General features: G+C 35.8%; 1 protein-coding gene across 3 annotated transcripts; it reads right to left on the bottom strand.

Moving 5' to 3' along the window:
* Positions 1-662: 662 nt before the first annotated feature.
* Positions 663-20193, bottom strand: LOC132706873 (LIM domain kinase 1). Of its 3 annotated transcripts, none has more exons than XM_060678482.1 (14): positions 20099-20193; positions 19579-19693; positions 19401-19515; positions 19218-19348; positions 18997-19167; positions 17818-17916; positions 15275-15407; positions 14840-15216; positions 11462-12033; positions 9884-10026; positions 9676-9830; positions 9470-9615; positions 7277-7793; positions 663-5009 (listed from the first exon to the last, which is right to left on the bottom strand). In XM_060678482.1, the coding sequence occupies exons 1-14, from the start codon at positions 20118-20120 to the stop codon at positions 4289-4291; spliced, it is 3417 nt and encodes a 1138-aa protein (XP_060534465.1). In that variant the 5' UTR covers positions 20121-20193; the 3' UTR covers positions 663-4288. The 3 variants fall into 3 exon arrangements, with proteins under 3 accessions (XP_060534465.1, XP_060534464.1, XP_060534466.1); XM_060678481.1 differs by lacking the exon at positions 20099-20193 and adding an exon at positions 19795-19955; XM_060678483.1 differs by lacking the exons at positions 17818-17916; positions 20099-20193 and adding an exon at positions 19795-19954.
* Between the last annotated feature and the right edge of the window lie 148 nt (positions 20194-20341).

Genomic DNA, 20341 nt, shown 5'->3' with positions numbered 1-20341 from the left:
CAGACAGAAATTTGAAAACTATCGATAAAATTGCGGAGGTTGAAAGCACCGAAAACAACACCCGGCGACGGCGGATGGCCGAAACCACAGACCACGGCAATGTGATTGGAAAATGATACGAAATAATCTTATAAAGGATAATACCAGATATTTACTTAAATGTAAACATCGTAAACTGTTTTGGGAACGAATAAGATACTTTTTTATTTAATTTCATATATGCGAAAGAAAGTAAATTTCGACTCCGATGCTTAGCGTTGAAATAACGTTGCCGTCAATACCACAGAATTAAGTAGTCTGTGAATTAACCAAGTATTTGAACATATCATGTTATCCTGTGATGTATAGGTTATAAACCCAACTTTATATCATTTGATAAGTCCCCTTCGATTTTTTAAAATTCTAAAAAGGTGAGAAAGCATTGTTATTACGCAACATTAACGCGCAGGACCGTTTTTCCTTACTTGAAAATGCTGAAGGATAAGACGTTTTTTTCCGCGACGAGTTGTTTTTTCGTGGGAAAAGGGCAACACTACCAAACCCAACGGAGTTACAGCGCAAAGGCAAGTTGGAATGCTCGTCTAACAGTTTCAAGTTCGGGAATTGTGACTTATTGGCCAGAGGAATGAAAATGACAGGGAGTACTCAGGAGTGGGGGACAGAAAACCAGTAAGCAGTTTTTATGAAGAATACTCAATTTTAATAGAGATTAGGTTTTCTTTCAAAACCTTGAACAATTATTCAATCGTTTTTTTTTTACGGGATGGTGGCTGACAATGCAAACTCGCCTGGACCGCACTAAATTCTTTATTCAGTGAAATTTCATTTACAAATTAAAACAAAAATAAAAACACCTTTATATTTCCGGGGCGTTAAACATTCTCGTTTGAGCAACTTATAAAAACTCGACCGCCATTGGGCGATAGCAAACGATATCACACTGTAAACAAATATCCGCGAAACTTAACCTAAATAAATTTACATAAAAAGAAAATATCGTGAGTAAACATAAAGATCATTTACTTATATTACAATCTTTGTATCATGTTAAATATTTATGTTTGCATTAAAATATGTACAAATACTTAGTTTATCACAGTAAAATTAGTATAATGGGTTGTTATGCCGCTGAAAAACAATGGTTAACGCGTTTTTTTTTCCGGAGTATAATATCTAAGTATATTTACATACATTTCGTTTGGTACGTAATCTCGGAGGAAAGAGATTTCTTTGATAGTGCTACCAAAAAAAAAAAGTTAATTTGCTTGTACTAAATAGTTTTCCCTACAAAGCAAAGCAAATCAAAGGACTAATTAACCAATTCAATCAATTACATCGCTGGCAATGGTATAGAAGCATATGGTACTCTAAACTAATGTGATTGGATCATAAGTTTACACCACTTTTTGAAAAAATCATTGCTTAGGCGGTAGTGTTTTATGTTTTAAATAACCAACATGGTTCCTTATGTCACTGTGTTAAAATCTCAGGCACTATTTCCATCAACAGCCTAACTTGCAATTTATGGGTGGAGGAAAAGATTGCTTCATTGCTTGTGGGCAAAGTCGGCAGCAACCGTTGTAGTAGTTTCAACTTATGCTGTTATAATCCCATATTGAGACCCATTTCTATGAATAGGCCAAGCAATTAGATAGCACAGTGATCTGGAAATAACTGAAACGGATGAGTTACAATGGAAAAAACAAATGAGAAAGGGTGCCCAGACAGCTATTTCCTCAAAGTCTTAATTAAGAGTATATAATAGTGGCTTGGAATGCATACTTTTCAAATAATATAAAGCATTTATCACATGAAGACAACTCACAGCCTTAAGTTTAACACCACTAGAAAGCAGAAAATCATTAATAAAATCTTCAGTGGGCGCTGCTCTTGTGCTCTTCACATCTATGTACATAGTCAGGATAAAAAATCACAAGGTCACTTCTTGGTAGTGTGAAGGAAAAGAATTAACAAACCCATAGGTTTCTTCAAACAGAGCACGAGAAACACAGTTCCCACTGAGTGCTAGTCTCATGCTAATCTTTTACACACCACCACTGTCACTGGAAACCAAGATCGTTCTTTGGTGCACCTCCAAGATCACCAAGAGCCCCTTCAACTTCAAAACATACAAACGAAACGTAGTTGTTACTAAAAGCTAGACAATAAAAAAACAAAACTACCTGGGACAGTAACCAAGCGGCTATTGCACTGGACCTCTTAAATTTTACCAAATAGTACTTAAAATTCTCGTCTTCACGGTGTCATAAATGATATTGGATAAATTCTTCATAGGAAATGATTCTTGGGTACTATAAAAGAAAAAATCGCCAGTTTTGGTTAGAGAAAAATGTTTCCGCTAATATTCGAGTAAGGTGAAAGATGAGAGGTCGGGAATGTTATTCGTTTGACGTTCGTGGTGATTTATACCATAAATTGGATAATCTAGAAGCGGCTTTGGCAAATCTAATTAACTGGAATGTCTGATATTTACGTTAAAATTGTTCCCAAAAAAACAACTTCCTGACGGTGTGAAACGCATAGACTCTTTCAAAAGATACATGACAAATGCAAGTAGCACAAAATTTAAATTAACATATTTCATTTTAAAATGCCCTTTCAACTGCAAAACAGACAAACGAGACGTAGCTATTATTGCAGAGTAAACCGCAGCGGCCTTGAAAGGATAAAGCCGCCTAGTGTCGTAAAGAACATTGGCATAAAGACTTAATGGAGAATGATTCTTAGGTACCACCGGTAATATAGTTGTTATCCAGCCTTGACTCGAATAGGGAACGGAAGCCTAATTTCTCCCGTATTATTTGTCATGGAATGTCAAAATACTACATAAGAGAAAAAAAATGGAATCGAGACTTCTGATTGCCTTTCAAGTTGACTTTCTGATTGTCCCACGCTTTGTAATGCAGAAACACCATAACCGAATCAATGGTATGGGTATGGCAGTTTTTTCTGCTTGGAAAAAGGCTTTTCGAACAAATCATTGTTTAGGGACGATAGTGTTTTGTAACTGATTAAATAACCAACATGGTTCCTTGTGTTAGTGTGTACAAATCTCAAAAAACCTCAATAGTTGGCATTTTAAAAAGCCTTTTCAACTCCAAAACAGACAAGACCAAACGTAGCTATTATTGCAGAATAAATCACAGCGGTTTTGAAAAGCTAGACATCGAAAAAACCACCTAGCGTCGTAAAGAACATTGGAATAAAGACTTCATGGAAAATGATTCTTAGGTACCACCAGTAATATGGTTGTTATCCAGCGTTCCCTTACCGCGAACAGAAGCTTAAGTACTACTACGAGTACTATGATTATTTGTCACGGAATGTCAAAATACTGCATAAGAGAAGAAATAGGAATCGAGATTTCTGAACATGGCTTTCAAGTTGAGTTTCCGACACCCGACACTTTGAAGGAACTCCGGCCAAAGCCGTCCCTGGTACCGAAACTCAAATCCCCTCCTAATCCGACTCAAAGAGTCCACAGTACGTTGCTGGCCATGCTCGTAGAGGACATTCAGTTACAAGCAGTCAAAATTTAAGAGATCTATTCCTCATCATCAAACCGTCGAGATAAACAGTGGTTATAAAAAGCAACTTCAACTTCGGGATATAGAAACGAAAGGAGAGCAAATCTCAGCGGTCCAATACCCTGGAAAAGCTAGACGCTATAAATAGGGGAAACAAGCTGATGCAGTAAAAAAGCGGCCATTGCACTCAACACTTTCTCTAACAATTAGTACTTCAATAGGCCGTCGACGCAAGTCTGAATACTTAAGTATTATTTGTGACGGAATGTCAAAATACTGCATAAGAGAAGAAATAGGAATCAAGATTTCTGAACATGGCTTTCAAGTTGAGTTTCCGACACCCAACACTTTGAAGGAACTCCGGCCAAAGCCGTCCCTGGTACCGAAACTCAAATCCCCTCCTAATCCGACTCAAAGAGTCCACAGTACATTGCTGGCCATGCTCGTAGAGGGCGCTCAGTTGCAAGCAGTCAAAATTTAAGAGATCTATTCCTCATCATCAAACCTTCGAGATAAACATACGTGGTTATAAAAAGCACCTTCAACTTTGGGCTATATATACGGCAAATCTCAGCGGTCCAATACTCTGGAAAAGCTAGACGCTAAAAATAGAGCACAAAGCGGCTATTGCACTGAATACTTTCTCTAGAAATTAGTACTTCAATAGGCCGTCGACGCAAGTCTGAATACTCCCGTATTATTTGTCATGGAATGTCAAAATACTGAATCAAAAAACCATTTTAGAGGGCGGTAAATTCGGAATCGCGACTCCTGATCACGCCCTTCAAGTTGACCTTTGGATTACCGGACACTTTCAAGGAACTCCTACCGAAGTTGCCCCTGGTACCGAAACTCAAACCCCCACTTTTCCGATTCAAGGAGTCCACGATACTCTTGACGACGTTGCTGGACTTGCAACTGCTAGTGGAGGGCGTGCAGGTGGTTTTGGGAAGTTGATCCAGGTTGACGACCTTTCTTTCTTCCATTTTTAAGGAGTCTGGCAAGTAGGAGTTGTAGGCGCGGGTTATAGTCTCCTCCTGGCTGGGTTTAATGCTCCTCCTCTCGAATATCGGCGTTCTCTTCAGCACCTTGGCCAGTATCCCGGAATTGTCGGCCTTTATTTCCGCAACTTCCGGGCAATAGAACTTGCCGGTCGCTTTGCGCTGAAGCAGTGGCGTGCGTTTCAACACGGGAGCGTCGTCGGGTGTTTTGGTATAACGTCTACGCACTAAGCTCGATCTCTCGAGGTTGTTTCTAGACAACTGCCTTTCTTCCGGATTGGGGAAAAAATTCGAGGTAGTAGAGGGTGGAGTGGAAGATACGAGGTCGGGAACGTTGTTCGCTTTGTTGTTGTCCTTGACGGTCTTATTGTGGACGAACTTTTGCGTGACTGCCGACGGGACGGCGTTGATGCTGTCCAAGTTGAGGTTGTTGGTTTTCTCTGGCGAACGCTGTTCCACGCTATGGACAAGAAAAAAAAAACTAACTTTTTGCCGACTCGTAGAAATTACTTTATAAAACAGAATTGACACAGAGGTAAGGGAAAATAGTATATTATGCAACAAGTGCAGTAAACGGCATTTGATTCACAAGTTTATTTTATATATTTATTATTTATTTAGTTTATATCGTCCGGCGAACTTTACCATAATCATTGAATTTACTGGTTTTCAATGCTTGTGCAATATATTTCCCATATGAGTCAGTTGTTTCATCAATCACAAGATAAACATAATTTTCACCCCCTTTTTGTTTGTTGTAATGTAATAAACTAATAAAATGCAATAACTTCTCTATTATTGGAAAAAGTGCATGTTTTGTACCGGGTGGCCTATTAATAAAGGACGCGGGCCATATCTCAGGTTACCGTTAGTCCTACAAGTTAGAGAAAAATATTTATAGGTCAATCGGCCAAGAGAAAAAGCTGGAAATTCTTCCCAGGTTCATAAAACGGCCGCTAGGGGGCGTAACCTCTACTGTAAAATAGAAAAAAACGGGTTTTCTCAAAAATATACCAAATTAATCTATATCAAAATTTGTTTTAACGTAATTTACTTTAGATAAGGAAACTGTTTTGTTTGAACAATTTTTTTCTATCTCGTCAAATTAAGGGTGGGGGAAGGGTCAAATATTGGCTTAGAAAAAGTTGAGATATAAATAAAAATTAATTTAAAATAGTATATTATGCAACAAGTGCGGTAAACGGCCTTTGACTCACGAGTTTGTTTGACACGAGCGGAGTAAGTGTTTAATAAATGAGTGACTTAAAAAGTTTACCGAACGTGTTGCATACTATATTTTTTCTACGACTGTTAGTTTTTGCGTACATTTTCGCAAAACAACATTCACTGATATGACCGTCAGAATTGACAAACGTCAAAATTCAAAGGGTGGGAAATATCCCCGAAAACATCCGATTGTTCCCAAACTCGTGTGGTAAAATTCCGGAGATGTCCAAAGTGGCTCGGATTCGTGGGAAACGAAACTGGCGTGGTAAAGTGATGCTTCCCGCACGCTAGATTGGTCGGTAATTAGGTATTTTACAGACGGGAGTAGAAAAATACTTTTTTACGTGGGTATAGTAGAAGCAGTAAATACACCGCAAGCAAATCGAAAGCGATTTCGTTCTCTAAAGGCATTTTACCATGCCATGAGCTAAGAGTACTTAGTTATTTTACCCTTTTCTCCAAAATTGAAAGTAAAGTAATGTATTGAGGTCTTCATGAAAATTTCTTTCTATTGTCCTGGTTTCTAACCTGGATATATTTGTCGATATTCTCTTTTAACCCTTGCAATATTATGTCCCGTTTGAATAATACAATTTTATTATTTGGGGTTTTTCTTCCTCAGTATAACCCATTTGAAATATCTTAAGTTATTTAACTTACGCTGTAGATCTTCAGTTTTGATTAGTTTCCTTGTAACAGAAATAGAACAGTTGTTAGAAAATGTGCCCGTTAGGAATTGTTTAAATTTAATTTGGCACCAAGATGGCGCACCTCCACATAATGTCGAACTGGTTACCGACTATTTCAATAATAAATAATCAGCCCCGACCTCAATCCTTGTGACATTTTTTTTGTGGGGATACTTAAAAAATAAAATTTATTATAATAGGCCTGAAAGTTTACAAGTGACAAGAGAAAGACCTAATATCGTTTTACAAGATCTAAACAGAGTAAACCCTGATTTTATCACCTCGTATATAAATAGGAAATTGAAAGGAAATATTGTCCGATGTATAGAGAATAATGGAGGTTATGTGGAAAATGTTTAGTATAACCCATTCGAAATATTTTAAGTTATTTCACTTACTCTGCAGATCTTTAGTTTTGATTAGTTTTGGTTAGTTTTCTTGCAACAGAAATAGAACAGTTGTTAGATAACGTGCGGATGAGGCTTCCTTCACTTCAGCAGGAATATTTAATAGGAACAATAAACATTTTTGGTCCACCAATAATCCACACAAAACGCAGACAGTGAAAATCCAAGGACGGACGTCAGTTAATGTATGGCGTGGTATGTTGAACAATATGGTAGTCGAATTGGTTATATACGAAGGATCCTTAAATGCCTAGCGATATTTAAATTTCCTTGCAACAGAAATAGAGCAGTTGTTAGAAAATGTGCAAGTTACGAATTATTTAAATTTAATTTGGCATGAAGATGGACAACAGCGCCGACCTGAATATATATTTTATATTATATATATAATTTGCCGTTTTTACCGTATAACCGGAGCGCTGGGGGGCGCGTGAAAGTCGCGCTTCGGGCCGAATATGGCGGCGTCGTCGCAGGTGCCGGCCGAACTGGACGTGTTGTCTTTGATCTCCTTCATGAACCGGTTTCGGGTGAAATTTTTCGGCACCGTCCTCAGGCGCACCTTGAACCGGCGCTCGTCCCCGCAACGGTTGTTGGGCTTTTCCGCCGTCTTCAGTTCCGCGTCCGTCAAGCTTTTCACGCACTTTTCCGTGTCGCACGCGAACACCTTGTCGTTTTTCAAAAACCCGATGTTCTCGTAATCGGGATACGACCTAACGTCCGGGATCTTCGTCACTAAGGTAGGGTTTTCCAAATTTTTCGCGGAAAGTTCGTCGCCAAGGGCGGGTTTCGTCGATAGTACGTTTTCCATCGGTTTGAGGTTGTCGCCGTTCGTCGCTTTCTTCTCCGGCGACGAGGTTTTGCTTATTTTACCTTCCTTGATGGGCTCGAGTGCGGGACTGCGATGCCCAGATGACGGTATGCCTGCAAGTTAAATTAATTAAACGTGTACGGGATGTTATTGAAATTACATCTGATAATCCGATTGGTGAGTCTGGAATCGATATTTTGTTATACTTGGTATCTTGGTCCACTTGGTCCTACTGTTACTGTGAAGGAGCACCGTTTCATTTAATTATTTTTCGAGTAAAGTTAATACAGAGCAACAAAACACCACCATCAGATGGCATTACAGTAAACTTATCCCCATTACTTGTATAGTTATTTTTTGATTGTGAATAAAAATTTGCCAGAGAATTTGTTTGTGGAGGCACTATTTTGTTTGGGATTATCGATGACACCGAAAGCACAAAGTCCAATCTAGAATCACGAACTGGAAACTGGAAGGCCAACTACATTTGAATTAATTGAATTAAAAATTAACTTAAAATTAATTAATGGCTTTGAAGGAAAATATGTTTTTCTGAATGAAAAAAAAAAATAATAAAAAAATAAAAAAATACTTGACGTTATTTTATTGCTCCCAATTTAAAGAGTCTAAATGCGTATCCAGACTTCTATTTCTCTCCCAAGTCTGAAGTCGGTAGCTGCAAATTTGGAATACTTATTATGTTTTTTAATATTGCGCGGAATATCGCACCCTGTACAATACTTAAAAACCGTATATACAAAAGATTAAGCTGTCTATATGGGGTATATCGTCATGTAAAAGAAACTGACATCTAAAACACCAGATTTTAAATTATTGCCAATTTTCAATAATTCAATTTTTTGAATTTTCGGCGCAAACTGTATATTGTTGAAAAATTGTCACGAATAAAAGTTAATAGAGCTGTATCTTCCGCTTCTTCTGGTTCAAGAATTTTTTTGGTATCGTAAACGGTTTTTGAAAAATGATGTTTTTTGTAGATCCTTACACGCGCGATTTTTTATTTTTTTAGAATACTTCCGGACCCCCAGCCCCCCATTTTCAATAGGTTCCGTCACGGGGCAATGCTGCATATATGAGCTAAACATGAAGCCGAGTGCTTCAAATTTCGGACACGTGTTTCATAGCAAGGTCCAAAAAACAGTCGAAAATCGCGAAAAAAAGATGGATACTGGCGTCGCTTCAGTGCCATTTCTTATAAGCTTATGTGCCTCGTGGAAGGTTAAAAAGGAGGCAAATTTAAATTTTCAATTTTCAAAAGACGAGAACAGAGAACGGACAAAGAGACAAAAAATTTTTTTTTTCGACGGTGATCATTTCTGTACCAACGGCGATCCCGTAGGGCTTACCGTTACCGAGATATAAAATTTTTCTACGAGCGCAGATACTTTCGAAAAATTCGATTTCTTCAATTTTCGAAAGTAACAAGACTTAAGTTTTCCTTGCAAAAATAGAAGGAGTAAAACATCTAGCATGTAATCAGCTTTTATTCTAATTTGTATGTATGAAACTAACGCTGGCAAAACTTCGTTGACACTAATAACGTAACAAATTATTTTTCGAGGCATGAATTTGCGAGATTTTAAATATGAACTTGGTGTTGTACAACTTGCAACGTTATTGCAAATCGTTGGAGCTGGTTTTCTAGACTACCAGACTGCAGCCCTAACGAAGGAGTATTTTTGGCACTTTATCCATCAACTACGAGACTCGTTCATTAAATCATTAAATTAATATGACGTCGTTTCAATAACGCCCCGTATATATTTACCTTCGGGGGTGGTGCTGCCGGAGGAGGTGGGACTGATCCCCCTATAATGTTGGATGTCGAACAACAAATCGGGCGGAAGAGGCATGCTCACCGACAGATGCATGGAAAGTGATTCTAACCACACTTCCATCACTTCAAAGGGCGGCCTAAAATCAATCGAAGGTTAAAATATCGGCGTGTCGTGCGTTGATGAAATTACGACTGACCGCTTGTCTGGATTGAGATCGGTACACAAAAAGGCGATTTGATAAAAAGGTTCCGGACAAGACGAGCAAAATTTCTCCTTGAAAGCCGCTTGGTTCAGGCCGAAATCGTTCGATCTGGGCAAAAAATCCGGGTCCGCCTGCACTCTCCCGATTATCTAGAAACCATGGGCTACTAAACGAAAGCTAAGGCGGGGTTTTAAGTACCCACCTCGCACAGAATTATCCCGAAGCTGAATATGTCGACCTTTTCGTCGTACTTGTTGCCCTTCATCATCTCGGGCGCCATCCAATAAGGGTTGCCCACCACCGTGTATCGTTTCTTCCGCTCTTGCCTCTTGTTTCCAGCCGGACCTTTCGGGAGAAACGAATCAGAAACGTATACTAACCTAATTTGACATAGTCATGTTGCCGGTCCCAAGGAGGGTTTCTAGGTAAGATTAGCTTCCTGCCTTAAGTAAAAAAATAATCTAGCTCTTACAACTGGGAAAATAGTCCCGCATGTTGGACGGATTAGGGAACAAAGGACAACGGCAAGAACACGGAAACGAATATGGAAACGGAAAAATATATTAAGGTTTATGAGAGACCAAGAAATCATAACTGAACTAAATAATCAAAAAATCGATATTTGTGCTCTATCGGAACGGAAGAAAGGAAAAGGGACCACACAATACGAAAATTACATGTTATTATATAGTGGCATAGAGAAAACCGATAAAATGACAAATTCGGGAGTTGGATTATTAATAAATGAGAAATTTATACCACACATAACTGACGTTAAGTACGTAAATGATAGAATACTAATAGGAATACTGAATATGTAGCCTTCTGCGACCAAATACAAGACGAACTTAATAACATACCATCTAAAGCCAGAATAATTATTATGGGAGACCTGAACACAAGAGTGGAAAACGAAATACTAGATAGAGTAAAAAAATTTTTAATGAAGATGTAGTAAACCACCAAGGTGAAATGCTAATACAATTATGTGCACACAACGAACTAAGAATTAACAACACGTTCTTCCAACACAAACCTCAACACACATATACTTAGGCACATATAAGCGGAAGCAAATCCGTAATAACTAAACTAAACTAATAAAAACATACAGATTACAGAGACCACCTTTGATGAAAATCCAATCAGAATATATAGAGAAAACTAATATACAAACTACGCCACTGAATTTTACGTAAAAATCTATATCGGACATTTCAATGGATATACGAGATACGAGGGGCGCCCCAAAACTTCAAATTTCTAAAATCACCTTGTATTTTAAAAAGTAAGCGAGGAATGAATTTTTTTTTAACGTGATCTTTCGTTTCACAAAAAAGTACCAAAGGTTTGCTCAGTCGCGGCCAGAATGGGACACAGTGTATAATACTTATATTATATATAAAGGCAAATATAATAAAATTATAAAAGTAGAAATTTACATTTGAAAAAATGACTCAACGTAAGTAATGTATATCGCCTTCTATAAAAAAATCAACCCCAAATATTTAACAAACGATTGCAGTCGACGAAATCGATAGATATGTTTGGAACTGCAAATGTCACCTTGCGACATAGACACGGTAAAGCGGTACGACTTTTCTGAGGTATAGGTTATTATATATCAAATATGTTTAGAAAGTTATGAGGAGTTCAAAAATGCCTTAATACACAGAGTGTTTCATTTAAAAGAAGAAAATACAAATAAAAATAAAAAATCCTTTTCGTAATTTTCATTTCTTACAGCCTCAACTTTTTTTTTAAATAGATAACTACTCACTGTTGGACGAAACGCGCCTAGCACTGTTCGTCGCCTGGGAAACGATCCTGGCCAGTCCGAAATCGGCCACTATAACCGTCTTATCGTCCCTCACCAGGCAGTTGTGCGAGTTCAAATCCCTGTGGATGATATTCATTGAGTGTAAGTAAGCGACGCCGGACGCGATGTCCTTTGCGAACGACACCCTCTGTTCCCACGGCAAAGGCTGCCCAAGGTCGTGCAGCAATTCCGTCAGAGTGCCGCCCGATATGTATTCGGTGACGAGGTGGAGTCGCTGCTCCTTATAGAGCACGCCGATGAACCTCAACACGTTGCCGTGATGGAGGCTGCGCAGGACCGCCACTTCCTTCAGGAAATTCTTCTGGGCCTCCTCGTCCACCCTGTACAGCTCCTTGAGCACCATAACCTCCGACGTGTCTTTGGTGGTCACCTTGTACACTTGCCCGAAGAAACCCTGGCCGAGCAGCTCGCCCTTTACCAGATCCGACGCCCTGAACACCCTTTGCGGCGGTCTGGATTCCAGGAACGAGTAGGCACGCGACAACTCTAAGCACCTCTTCGAGTTGGGAGCGCTAGAAGCGGGATAATACCAATAATAATAATAATAATAATAATTTGAAGTTTAAGAGAAGAAAATAATGAAATTTATAGAAAATTTGGTTGTTTATGATCAATTTTTAAGTACTACTCTTGATGCTGGTAAGCAGGTGGATTCACCTACACGGACTTTTGAGATGATGAATTTTTGAGATGATTAACCATGATAAAGAATTAAAAGTTCAGATTTTCACGAAATTATATATTTTCATATGACAATTGTTTCGACAACTTAAACTTAAAAGTACATAATCACTAGGTTTTGTTAAAAGAACTTTGCAGGATTTTAATAGTATCGATTGCTTTAAAGCACTATTTTACTTTTGTACAGGGTGTTTCAAAACAAATGCGAAGAACTGTTTTTAAAATAAACGGTAGTTTTGGTGAAATGGTGAAAAAATAATGTTTTTATTTTTTTATTTCAAAAAGGAAAATAGAAACCAGTAAAATATTACGGAAATGTTACTATTATAAAAAAACACTTTCTGCATATTTGTTTTTTTTTTATAAGTGGGGATTTTATTCTTTCATTTGGAAACTGTAACTATTAGGTAAAAATTGCAAAAGTCAAAAAAAAATTCTAATAAATCCGTCTATCAATTTTTTTTATGACATAACTGCATAAATTTTACAACTCATAGCAAAAGAACAAAATAAATTGTTATAAAAACTCTACATAAAATCTTAAATCTTAAAAAATATATTGTTTATAATTGCTTTTTCATAAAATAAATTATGGTTTATCTGCACCTTTGAGACGCTTTGGTTATCAATAGTATGGCGTTTTTTTAATGATTCTGTAAATGTCTTTAGCTCAAAAATAAAAAAATATATCGAGTGATATATATCCAATTTTATTTTTGGATCTTGTAGTACTATTTTTTACAACTTTAATTTGTGTTGTAGATTATAACATTTTTTGTACGGCCATTATATTTTTGCTTGTTTTTAATAGTAGTCCAATCTCGGTCAATGACTGACGGATACTTCAAAGAAGAATTAGCTGTAATTCCTTCTTTTTTTTTGTCATGTGAGATTGGAGTTAATAGAGTATAATAAAATTTAATAGCCTTGGACTTTTGAAATAATGTCATAATTTCAAACATAAAAAGGCTGTTTTAGATTATTCTAGACTTTGAGCTTCCCGAACTAACAACTAATTTCTTATGTTTTTATTTTAATCATTCATTTTTATTAATATCGAACATTAACTGTAGTATTAAAAAAAGAACATGACGAAGATATGTCATCTCCGCACTCGTTTTGGTTAGTTTAGATCTAAAAACCTAATATTGGTGAAAGTCAAAAAATGAAAATGATGTAAAATGGAAATTAAAATGCAGAGCATTTCTTTCAAGAAATATGTCTGCAAGTTTCGGAAATATTTCTTGAAATATGTTTTTTTTTTGTTTTTCATGAAATCGTTTACGTCAATCTGAACAAATGTAACAATTGCCGCTATGTACAAGGAAAGCCATGCTCATATAATTCAAATAACATTTAAAACCCTGGAAACTTTCATAAAACTTAGCTAGGAGCCTTACACTGTTGCAACAAAAATCTAAGGCGATTTTGGAATACTTTATAGTGTTAGAAGTTACAAAAAGATATTTATAAAAACCTTAGTAACCGCTATAAAACTAAAATTATCCGGAAAACCACTTAAAAAGTATTCATTTCAAAATTAAATCTGTTTTTTTATTCTTTTGCTCATGAAAAATAGAAGATAGAATTATGCGAAAAATTTCACACAGAAATCGAAGATGGATACTTTTTTACCCACCTTGAATATTTTCTGTTTACTGCAAAAGATGCACAAAAAAATTATGGTGGATATCTAACTTTCAAATGAATTTGTTCTATATTTTAGTTGTTCACTGTGTTCTTAATATGTTTTCAATAAGCAAAATACGTTTTTAGTAAAATAGCTACGAGTGTATTACATGTAATTTCTCACATTGGCACAAATTCTATGTATTTTTTTAATTTTTTTATGATTTTGATTGCACCGATCCAGTAGCTGTGAAGAAGGTTGTTGTAAGGCAAATACATAAAAAGAAATATAAAGAAAGAGTACACAGTTATAGGGCAAATTCTAAATAAGTTCAATCACTTTCTCGAGGGTCAGTACGGTTTGAATATGACTACAGAGTCAATTTTTTCACTTATCGGCAATGCATGCACATGCATTCTTAAATAGAGGTGTGCAATCCTTTCATAATGCAACTATCATTTGGTATTGTTGCTTGGAGGTGGCATTGCGAATCATGAGAAACAATAACATTTAAAAAGAGTACCTTTTCCTGGAGAGACCTTTTCAAGGAGCTAAAATTACTTAACGGGATTCCAATATGTTTCGTATTATACCACTTACGTAAGAAACATTTTTGCAGAACTTTTTAACATCTGCTAAAGTTCACAGCTATGTTACCATGTGAAGCAGCTACGTACTTATTCTATGTACTTATTATCAATGAAAGCAAATTTAAAAACTCACTTAAAAATGTATTATTGAGAAAAACAATACACTCCGTGGAGGAGTTTTTTCAGAACAAGTATTGTTTCTGTATTGTATTTTTTTGGACGAAACATGTGTACTTTTTTGGGTGTTTGGTTAGTTAGATCAAAGTAAATACCACATTTAGAGTTCAAAAAAACGCTAGCATTTTGTACTATTTTACATAAAGATTTTATACCGTGAATAACCCCATATACTATAAATGAGGTTTCTCGCTAAGGCTTCGTACTTGTCTGTCATGATAGCCTAAATATTTTACTCACTCGTCCAAGAGTCTGCTCATCGACGAACTTCTCTCCTTGTCCAAACTTTGGTTAACTTCTGCCAGGTGGTTTTTCCTCCTGAGCTGCCTCGATCTGGTGCCGCTCATGTATCCCTCGTCTTTGCGTTTGAACAGCCTTTCCTTCGCGGACTTTTCATTTTTGTTTCCCTTATTGATAACGTCGTTGACGCCCGAAGGTTCGTTATTATTTAGCGAATCGTCGGAACCGAAGCCCTTCGCGTCGACGGGCACGCCCTTACTTCTGGGTATGTTCGTGTCGCTTTTGGTGGTAGTCAGTGGGGTGCCGCCCGTTTGATTCAACGAAGTCAGTTGCGATATTCTTCGCGAGATGGTGTCGGGATCGTGCTCGATAGTCAACTAGAAATTATGCGAAAACTAGAGAATATAGAAAATCGGGTAACGGTACGGGAAGCACCTGTAAAACCGTGTCGGAGTACAGAAGCAGATGTTCGACATTCTCTATGGGAGTGTCTTTCACCGGCATACCATTAATTTCCAAAATTTTGTCTCCTATGTGAAGTGACATCAAATCGTTGTTGACGTCTAATCTAGAAAGGCAAATAATGTGGAAAACCTTCGAAATTGGAATAACATTTTCTTGAATTTTAGTTCCCATGATAAGCAATTTTAACTGGTACAAAAATGTGTGTAATAGAAAAATAACTTTAAAATAAAATAAATTCTAAAATACCTTATCTTGAATTATGTGGGTTTAATAACACACACTGAAGCGTTTTATTTTAAGAAGGATGTATTAAATATTGGAATTTACAAAAAAACTAACAAAATCATTCTACACTTGGTCCGCCATTCCACCGCGTGCTTGTATGTAGGATGTTCTATTTAAACAAAGTGAAGTGGCTTCTATCCTACTCTCTATAGCAACAACTGTGCAACTTTTATGCTAACTGAATAACGACCAGGAAGAGGGCCGGACTCAGTATCCCTAGGCATAATTCAACATTTTTTGAAAGAGGTCAGAAAAAGAGAGAAATTTAAAGGAGAGGTCATCCTATACTTACAGCACAAATGCTTTTAATTTTTGCTATTTATAGATTTTATCTATTTTGTAGTTAAGATCAAAATATAAATCAAGTACAAAAATTATTATCTGAAGTTCTATTTGCGCGAAGTGTTTTTTGCGAATTATTATAAGCAAGAATAAGACTGACCTTGTTGCACCGATAAATCAACTTCTACTAGACAAGATATGTGGTGATTATAACAATTACGTCTGGGCAGATGAAATTCCGTAGGTTAAAAGTATAACCTAATTTTAAGAGAAATAAATTTCATTGAAAAAATTCAAGCGAGAGTTGAAAATAATTTAAGAATGTTTAAAAAATATTAACCAATAGACGACACCACCTTAATTTTAGGGAGATGTTATACAAACAAAAAGTCCGATAACGGATAGGTGGTGACGCTTAATCTTACTAAAACGCCACACACCTCTTTTCAAGTGAATTATTTAAAATATCGCAACCCATGCATAAGTCCAATAACACAATAATCACAGAAGATCTGACAAGCCACTAGTGTTTGTGGCCACGATAAGATCACATTCTAAACGGCTTTCAATTCAGGACAAAAGTGAAAGTGAGTGTCTAGATTATCAAGTAATTTTTTTTTAATAACTTTTGAAATTTCGTGGAAAACTGTTAATGTTATAGCTGAAAAAGAATGTTTGATAAATTGAACTGAAGTTACTTTTACTTGATGAAAATCCTTTTAACAAAATAAATAAGAGCTAAAAGTTCAGATTTTCAGGAAATTATATATATTCACATGGCAATTGTTTCAACAACACCGTGTCTTTATCAAATGTAATATTTACAAACTAACTGCTACTACAGATACCGAAAAATGACATTAAAACCTTAAGTAAAGTTGTTGTGGGAATTTAAGTTTAATAATGGAGAGTTATTTAAATCTAATGGATAGTTAAACAATACATTTGAATGTCTCACTTTGTTAATCTCCATGACTTTCAATAAATTTAATTTTCTACTTTTCGTGGCTGTATGTAAAATATCAAAATTTTAGTCAAAAATGTGTTTTTCTGTGTTTAAGTGTGTAGCATAATTAGAATGTAGACTATTGTTTATAAACGCTCTTTTATGTTCGCCAATGCGTTTCTTGAAAGATCTACCTGTTTGTCCAATATAAATTTTAGGACATGATCCGCATTTCAACCTGTAGACGACTGATTTTTGAGATTTTGGACATTTCGTTTTACTGTTTTTTAAAAATTTTCCTATTGTGTTGTTAGTTCTGAGAGCTATTTTTAAACCATATTTTGACAAATGTTTTGAAACTTTTCCACTGAGTTCTTCTATGTATGTAATTGTTTTAAATTGTTCGTGTTCTGTATTAGGTTTCGGATTAATAGAGTTCACTGTTGTCTGGATTTGTTTTTATTTATTATTTTATCGATAATGGCCGTTGTTCAGTGCAATTTATTTAACGATATTAAGTTCTTTGTTGTAATTTTCTGTTGAGAGTGGCGTATTAAGAAGTCTGTATATAAAAGAATGACATGCAGCTGCATCTCACTCTTTTAATTTAATTTACTGGTGGCCATGGAGACTAACAAAATGAGACATTCAAATGTATTGCTTAACGATCAATTAGATTTAAATAACTCTCCATTATTAAACTTAAATTCCACAACAACATTAATTAAGGTTTTATTGTCATTTTTCGATATATATAGAAGCAGGTAGTTTGTAAATATTACATTTGATAAAGACACCCTGTTGTTGAAACAATTTTCATGTGAATATATATAATTTCGTGAAAATCTGAACTTTTAGTTCTTATTTTATTATTTTGTTAAAATAAGGTTTATTTACTTTGGCCACAATTTTATACAAATTTGGACAACAACTTTCGAATCTCCTTCTACAATGTCATTACGCGTAAAAATAAATACGTACAATACTACTGTGCACCTACCTATGCGGATGCGGAATTAAAAAGCAGCATATGTTAAAAGCGGATGTTAGAAGTGCGAAAGCCACCTCAAGTAACCTGCCCTGCAATTTCCATAGTAACCTAGTAAAAGTAAATGCATTAAATGATGTTAGAATCTCCACCGAATTATTCAAAAAGCACCGCTTTGATATCAAAAACTCATGAAATAAATGCACGAAATTCTTCATAAATTTATCCAACCAATAGTATAAAAATATTAATTACTTAACGTTAACTTAGTTGAGGAAATTCATTCTTTACAGTATCATGTATTTACAAACTTTTAGTAGTAAAAAGGAAATAATGGACTGTGATATTGGAAAGGTGTACACGAAGCTATGATAAGTTTCACTTGTGGCTACAAATTTACCATAAGTTCATTGCAAAAACTGTCTAAACTACCCAGGCTCCTTTTTAAACTCATTTTTTTTATTATATTTTAATCCCCTCCCTATTTATATTTTTTAGCCAAGGTCAGACCCATCACCTTTTATCGTAGATTATTTTATAATTGTAAATATAACATAAGTTTTTAATAATTTGAGTTGGTTAAACTGTGCAAGTGACATTTTAAGACATCCTTCAGTTAAAAACTTGATGAAATTCATGAATTTACTGTCAGTGTAAAACTAGTATTGTACACCAAGTTTACACAGTCATAACTTCACTGTTGCGGTTAAAAATTGTAGTTTTTTTTAATTTCCATTAATAAGTAATTCCAACTATAAGCAGTTTACAATGGACAAAGAAAATATAATACTAAATATCCCTTTTTTTCCTTTGAGCTGGAATTAAGAGCCATCATCATCATCATGTCTATCTCTATTTTAAATTTTATTATATATTATAATTTTAATATCAAAGAAAAATAAGTTAAAAAATTTATTATTTTATCCAAATTGGGTTACAGACTTAGAACCTTAAATCTTGTACTTTTGGGGCTCTCTAGCTCAAACTTGAGTGGAGTACTCTAAGCAGGTAAATCCCAAAATAAAATCAAACTAAATTTCACTAGATTGTGCAAATTATGCAAACACATTTAGAAAAGGCTGTTGAGAAAGATTTGTGAAATCAACGCTTTTTTGTCTTACACTAATAATTAATCTAGGGTTTTTATATAGATATGTACAACTTAAAATTATTCAAAACGGCAACACTTACTCGCAAATGGTGAAACACTGATCGCTGCCGCTCGGTACCGATTCCCGCAATAATTTAATACCTTTCTGTCCTCCGGGTATTTCGACCAGCCGGATGGAGTGCGGCTTCCGGGCAAAAGGGAATCTGGCCACCTTCTGCAACGGCTGCATCTGTCTCTTGTAACACTGCCCGCTACAAAAAACACATACCATAAAAGAGAAGATAACGGCTTCTTCACTCACCAATAGAGTTTGGATCTTTCAACTAGCGCATAAGAGTCCCCATCTCCAATAAAAGCTCCACAAGAGCCGCAACAGAAGCACTCGGGGTGGAATTTATGCTCGCCAGCCACCATTACAGGACCAGTGATTATCTGTATACAAGTGGATTAATCACTATTCTTTTGAAGCAGTAAATGAATTTACCTGACTACATTGTTGGCATGCTTCACCATATCGACTCCAATAATCATCCTTACAAAATAATAGTCCATCCTTTTCAAAATACCAATTTGACAAAGCAGCATCGCAGGCTGAACACCTGCAAATAAACAAAGCGCGTTTTAGTGTAATATGCCATTTAAATTTAATATTTTAAAATTACCTAAAACAGTCCATATGCCATTCCTGGCCCAAGGCGGAAATAAACTCGTCATCGTCCAACAGATTTAAGCAGCCAGCGCAAATGTTATCTGTCGGCGAAGATCTAATCTCGGTTTCTAGAATGCAAACAAAACATCAAATTCATCAAATTCTTTTGCAAAATTCCACCGGAATTAATATTTTCCGTACATCTGACAACGTAGCATGCAATATTTACCAGCTAAAAAACGGAAGGTAAACAAAATGAACATGCCCTGATACTTTCAAATTTCGGCGCATTAAAAACTTTCCAACATTTCGCTGTTTAATATTCCTTTGGTCTCTCCGAAATGAACTTACAATAACGGAAATATTAGTTATAAGTAACATATTTTTCTGTTGACAATTTCTGCCAGCCCACACAAGTAATCAACAATTGCTGCTGGAAGTCGATTTTTTTTTATAAAGCACTGTAGGATTGGTAAATTTTATTCCAACCGAACGAAGTTTTTATTATCGTTTTCGAAATATAATTAACTCACCATTATCTACTTCCTTCTGCATATTTTTATTCACTTCCTTCCTGTTTACTTAATGCCATGGCACAGATTTTTTATTTTTTTCCAAACTGACCAATGCACCCTATTGAAAAACTTCTTCTTCTTTACAAATGATGTAACTTTAATCAAGTTCAATAGAGATACTCTCCCATTTGTAGAAGATTATTATTTTTTTCGGAACAAACCAACACTAAACTCTTACATCTCTAAACACAAAAATCAAAA

Source organism: Cylas formicarius, unplaced genomic scaffold, assembly GCF_029955315.1.
Source record: "Cylas formicarius isolate icCylForm1 unplaced genomic scaffold, icCylForm1.1 PGA_scaffold_8__14_contigs__length_24414737, whole genome shotgun sequence".
NCBI classification, from domain to species: domain Eukaryota; kingdom Metazoa; phylum Arthropoda; class Insecta; order Coleoptera; family Brentidae; genus Cylas; species Cylas formicarius.
This window is presented reverse-complemented; position numbering and strand designations above follow the sequence as displayed.

Coding starts and splice junctions, on each gene's coding strand:
- LOC132706873 (XM_060678481.1), bottom strand. CDS start 19,828: ATGTTCATTTTGTTTACCTTCCGTTTTTTAGCTG. Junction 19,694..19,794: donor TACCTTCCGTTTTTTAGCTG/GTAAATATTGCA, acceptor TTTGCATTCTAG/AAACCGAGATTAGATCTTCG. Junction 17,917..18,996: donor CAGTGTTTCACCATTTGCGA/GTAAGTGTTGCC, acceptor TACTTTTACTAG/GTTACTATGGAAATTGCAGG.